Here is a 6,000-nt window from a genome sequence, read left to right as displayed (position 1 = left end):
ATGAAGGACCGCACCGGGGAGCTGCGCGCCGTGAGTGCGGGGCGGGGGATGCGGGGCGCTCCCGGATGAGGAGATGGGGGGCTGCTCATCGCCGCGTTCATCCCTCGGTCGACGCCGGTCCCCGCCGGTCTCCGCGGCCACGGCGGCGGTGCGGGGCGGTGCGGGGTCGGGTCGGGTCTTTCCGCGGCCCCCGCGCCCATTTTGCATTTCTGTTCTCCTCGCTCCGCTAATGTGGCGCTGCAGCCCCGCGTCGCAGAGCCGTGCGGGTCCCCGTGCGGGTGTGCGTCCCCGCTGGGAAATGGCTGGTCGGTAACGACAGAGCCGATGTGTGCGGCTGTCCTCCCGGCGGGGCCCGCGCCTACGTCTGCCCGGAGCGGCGCTGGCGATGCGTGGGGCGTTTGAGCATCTCTCGGTTCCTCTACGTGTTGGGTATGAGGGGGAAAAAAAAAACAACGAAATAAGAATCTCAGAAGAGATTTCGCCTCTCTCCTGCGGGAGATCCCCGCTCCGTGGCAGCACTGCGTGCCCGCAGGGGCGGTGCGGGACCGCTGCTGTGCCGCCACACGGTATCGGGGACGGGGGTTCAGCTGTTCCTGTATAGCGCAGGTTACGGTGCGCGGGGATGGGGTGGGATGGGGGAGCCTGGATGAGATGAGGTGGGGTGGGATGGGATGGAGGAGCCCGGCTGCTCCGTGCCCCTTTGGGCGGCTGTACGCTGCGCTGCGTGCGGTCGGAAACGCGCGGCTGCAGGGCTGCAGGCAGCACTTCGTGCGGCCACCAGCGGTACTGGTGTCTGTAGGTCTTCGGTGACTGTTGATTGTTGGCTTCCAGTGGGGCTGGGAAAGGCCCACCCCGATGGGCTGCCGGGCTGTGCCTCCCGCGAAGCGCTGCGCGGTGCGGTGCTGGAGCCAGGGTGCTGCTGGGTGGGCTCAGCGCCTGTCCCTACTGGGCTGTGCTGCGGGGAACGCTGCAGACATGCTCTCCTCCGGGCACAGCGGTGAAGTTGACCAAAGTTGCTTTTTGTAACAGAGCCCTGTGCCCCTGTTCTCCATGTGAGCATCTTTGTGGTCCACGGTGCCAACTCTTGGTATGCAGAAGGCACCGTTAACCCGGGCAATAGATCGATTTACTCTTTTCACTGCAGGATTCCTTTCGTTTTATAACTGTCCTGGCGACGTGCCGCGCTTTCACGCTGTCCTCTCCAACCTGAAGGGCGGTGTTAGTTGTTCAGCCCTGCTCCTGCCGCCTGCGTGGGCACCAGGACTGTTGTATGGGAGCAAGATGGTGGGGGGGCAGTGGGGGAACAGCTGTGCTCTGCAGGCAGCACGCTGCTCAGCGAGGTGTCACTGCGTGGCCACGCTGCGTCCCCACTGAGCTGCTGTGCTGGGGGGCTGCGGCACACCGTGTCCCCTGGTGTGCGGTGGAGGCTCAGCCCGGCCCTTGCTTCAATTGTGAGCGTCTTTGCCTTTGTGCGAGCTGCTCGGAAGCTGTACAAATGTTTGTTTTGCCGTGTATCTCCCCGCTAACAAGATTGCTCAGGAAATATGCAAAATGATCACTACGGGCAGAATACGTACAGTAAGGCTCATTAAGCTAAGCACTGTGATAAATTGCTACTTCCAGAAAATTATGTGTGCTAACAAAAAGGAGGAGGGAAGCGCCAGCGCCGGCCCCGGCAGCTGCAGTGGGCACAGACAGCCATGGGGTCAGCGTCAGAGCAAAGCCACGGAGAGCAGACAGCAAACGGAGCGGTGCGGCTCAGGAAACAGAAACAAAGCCGTGTGCTGTAAATAACAGCCCAGGCATTGGACCAAGGAGAGCGCTGGTACAGAAACATGGCGAGAGCCATCTCTGGAGCAGGAGGGATGGAAGGACTGCAGAGCCGCTGTGGGGAGGGCAGCTGTTCAAGGTGGAGCAGAGCTCGCAGAGTGGCTGAGGTTGGTGGAGATCTGTGCGTCATGGAGTCACAGTATGGTTGGGTTGGAAAGGGCTTCACTGCCCAACAACCCCCCCTGCCAGCCCCCCCGCCATGGGCTGGGTACCCCCAGCTCAGGCTGCCCAGAGCCCATCCATGGCCTGGGGCACCTCCAGGGATGGGGCACCCACAGCTCTGGGCAGCAATGCAGCACCTCACTGCCCTCAGTGAAGAATTTCTTCCTCACATCTAACCTAAATCTCTTCTCTTTTAATATGAAATCTCTTGTCATATAACTACTCAGCTGTCCTGTATGCCCTGTTAGGTGCTGGAAGGCCGCAGTGAGCTCTCCTCTCTTCTCCAGGCAGAACACCCCCAGCTCCTTGGCCCGGCTCCACAGCAGAGGTGCCCCAGCCCTCTGAGCACTTCATGCCCTCCTCTGGACCCGCTCCAACAGCCCCACGTCTTTCTCGTGCTGGGGGCCCCGGGCCTGGACGCAGGACTCCAGGTGGGGCCTCACGAGGGCAGAGCAGAGGGGGACAGTCCCCTCCCTGCCCGCTGCCACCCCTCTGCCGATGCAGCCCAGGCTGCTGGCGGCTCTCCGGGCTGCACGCTGCTGGCTCAGGTCAGCTTTCCCTGTTCCAGAACCCCAAGTCCTTTCTGCAGGGCTGCTCTCAAGGAGTTCTTCCCCCCTTCTGAACACATATCTGCCATTGCCCCTACCCCAGGGCAGCACCGTGCACTTGGCCTTGTCAAACCTCACATGGTTAATGGGGGCCCACTTCTCAATGTTGGGTGGCCCATGCAGGGACACCCACAGTGGGTGCCCAAGCACACGTGCAGGCAGCTTTTGACCACCTCAACAGAGGAGACTCCAAACCTCTCAGGTTCCTCTGCCCACACAGCTCCCTGATGGTGTGGGGAACCTCCTGGGCTGCATTTTGCTCCCATCCTGGCACTTCCTAGTTTCCCATCCTACAGCGCTTCTGCTGCAATGTCTGTTACAAATTCTTTAGCATTAAGCCTTCCTTTTGTCTTCCGTTGCTTTCAGATCTTCCAGTGGGACCTGTCAGACGTTCAGCATGCAATGCACAAAACAAATGTTCATTTTGCCAGGAGACATTTCAGCTCTGCCTTCTGGGAAGGCTGATGTCTCTTGTGGAGGGTGCTGTTTCCTTTACAATCTAGATGAGAGCACCCAAGAAATTTCATCACTGTGTTTATAGCCAGCAAAGTCTGATGGGAGGGATGCGGGTGTTGCAAGCTGCATTGATTTTCATGTCTTTCCCAGAGAAGTGAGTTGTGGGAGAAAAGGGGAGGGGGGGGGGGGGGGGAAGCTTTCAATTTCTCAGAGTAAATCTGGGTTCATAGAATCATAGAATGGCCTGGGTTGAGAAGGACCACAATGACCATCTCGTTCCAACCCCCTGCTGTGTGCAGGTCGCCAACCAGCAGCCCAGGCTGCCCAGAGCCACGTCCAGCCTGGCCTGAATGCCTGCAGGGGTGTGTTTGAGGGAGAATGAGCAGGGAGGGTCCCTTGGTGGAGGCATGTGGGGCAGAGCTGCTCTGAGCTGCAGCCCTGCCTGAGCCCTGCCTGCACAGAGGGACGGAGAGCACCTTCATGCCATGCTGAGCCCCTGCTCTGAGCTGTTTGTACCCATAGCGTGTCATTGAGGAATCCTTGAAGGCTTTGTGGTATCATGGATGCACCTCAGCAGCCGGGTGGGATGGAGCGTGTCTCCTTCCAGAAGGGCTCTTAGGAGTTGGCCAGAGCTCTGACAGAGCTGTCGGGCTTCATGCCAGAGGTTGGTAACATAATTCTGCAGTGATGAAAATAAACACCTAAGGACAAAACTCTTGGAAATCTTGTTCTCCGTTGTGCTGCTGGTGTTGGAAATTGGAAACACATGATGACTCATGCGGGAGTGATAGTCGGTTTTGCCTTCAACTTTTATTCATTGAACGTTGCTGGTCCAAAATGCAAACTGGTTGCAATAACGCTGGAATTGGACACAACAGAAGGGTCCTGTGGGAGCTGCCTGGTGTGGGTGCCAAGCTGCTCTCCATCACATTTGAAATATCGTGACTGTCAGGCTAAAGTTCCTGAGGACTGGAAAAAGGGAAACATTGCTGCCGTATTCCCATATGGGGAACTGCAGGCCTGTGAGCCTCAGCTCTGTGCCTGGCAAGACCGCGGAGGAGACCTTAAGGCAGAGGGGAGACGAGGTGACCGCAGGCAGCTGGCACAGCCTCAGCAAGGGCAGAGCACGGCTGGCCCTCCTGGTGGCCTTCAGTGATGGAGCGATGGCCTTGGTGGGCAAAGGGAGGGTGGCCGATGTCACCTACCTGGACTTGTGCAAAGCTTTTGACGTGGTGTCCTTGGAGGTGTTCAAGGCCAGGTTGATGGGGCCCTGGGCAGCCTGGCTTAGCATTAAACGTGGAGGTTGGTGGCCCTGCATGTGGCAGGGGGGTTGGAGATTCATGATCCTTGAGGTCCCTTCCAACCCTGGCCATTCTGTGATTCTGTGGTGCCCCACCACATCCTTATCTCCAAGTTGGAGAGATCTGGGTCTGAGGGGCGGGATGTTTGGTGGGTAAGGAATTGGCTGGAACGTCGCAGCTGGAGGGCTGTGGTCAATGACTGCGCCAGGTGGAGGCAGGGATGAGTGCTGTCCCACAGGCTGCTCTGTGGGACCCGTACTCTTCAACAGCGTTATCAGGGACGTGGATGATGGGATTCAGTGCACCCTCAGACACCGAGCCGAGCGGTGCAGCAGATGCAGCAGAAGGAAGGGACGGCATCCAGATGGACATGGACAGCAGGCCATGGGAAGCACCTGAGGCTCAACAATTTTCAACAATCAATCAGACGTGAGGGGAAATCCTTCACTCAGAGGGCAGTGAGGTGCTGCGCTGCTGCCCAGAGCTGTGGGTGCCCCATCCCTGGAGGTGCCCCAGGCCATGATGGGCCCTGGGCAGCCCGAGCTGGGGACACCCGGCCCATGCAGGAATGGGGCTGGATGGTCTTTAGTGTCCGCTCCAACCTGAGCCTTTCTGTGATAAATAAATGATGGTCTATCTGCTGTAAAATATCTAGGGCTGTGCACTACTCCATTTATTATGCTTCCTAGCTGTACTGTATATATGTAGTTGCAAAAATTTCGGAGCCCAGTTGATAGCACGAGCCGTGGTCTTGAGTGACACTCTCCGGAAACCATCCTCAGCTTTGGCAGCACCTCCTGAATTGCTCCTGGCAGCACTTCTCCCTCTGGACTCCTGAAGCTCACTCGGGCTGTGGCTGTAAGGCACAAAGGGTCAGCAGAGCCCCCCAGGAGGAGGTGGTTGGTCGGTGGCAGGGGAACTCAGAACCATGTTCATATGAAGCAGAGCTTTGGTGACCTGCCCTTGTGCTCCTGAGCATGGCAGAGCTGCATGCAGCCAAGCTGGGATGCGGCCTGGTGTCTGTGCGTTGGTGCTAGTAGGCTTTTAAGATGGCTGAGTGGAGATTTTTCTTGCAGTTCATCACTGAATTATTCTGACCTCATCCATCTTCACAGCGACGTGCAAGGCAAGGAGCTGGAGCTGCACAGCCAGTGAAGGATGGCAGGAGCTCTGTGGCTGCTGAGGGATTTTGGGGGCTCCTGGGCTGGAGGCAGGAAGAGCCAAGTGGTGTTTGGACACGTGTGTGCAGCTCAGCAGACTGTACTGCAGAGGTGTCTGTTCAGTGAGAACGGGTTCACCACGGAAGGGATGATGGAGAGCAGCAGCCTGCACTTCTGAGGGAAATGTTAATTTAATGGTCTTTTAAAGGGGGTAGCAGCTGTTGTGGCCTTTTTCTGACCTTCTGTGCTTCTGTGAAGCTTGCATTTCCTCCCTTGGTGACGCGGGGTGGCACGTGCTGCTGGTCCTGCGGCCGTGCTGACATGGGGTGGCTGCGGGCTCCGGCTGCGTGCTGCCCGCTGCAGGCCTTGCCTAGCAAGGGTTGTCTTGCAGGGCTGGGCAGCTGGCAGGGGTTTGTGCCATCCCCTGGGCTGCTGAGCGCGCCATGCCCTTGTGAGGTTCCGCTGCTGGCTCCTCAGATGCAT

The 6,000-nt window shown here is 58.4% G+C and overlaps 1 protein-coding gene across 1 annotated transcript in view; it reads left to right on the top strand.

The window, feature by feature from the left end:
- STX1A (syntaxin 1A) overlaps positions 1-6,000 on the top strand; it is a gene marked incomplete at both ends in the record, with an annotated part of 44,936 nt that continues 38,936 nt past the window's right edge. Inside the window, one exon of the mRNA XM_079545169.1 lies at positions 1-30. Within this exon, the coding sequence (XP_079401295.1) occupies positions 1-30 (30 nt within the window). The remainder of the gene's footprint in view (positions 31-6,000) is intronic.

The sequence above is a fragment of the Tetrao urogallus genome (assembly GCF_951394365.1).
Source record: "Tetrao urogallus genome assembly, chromosome: 20".
NCBI classification, from domain to species: Eukaryota; Metazoa; Chordata; class Aves; order Galliformes; family Phasianidae; genus Tetrao; species Tetrao urogallus.
The sequence above is the reverse complement of the archived record's forward strand: the minus strand, read 5'-3'. Positions and strand labels throughout refer to the sequence as shown.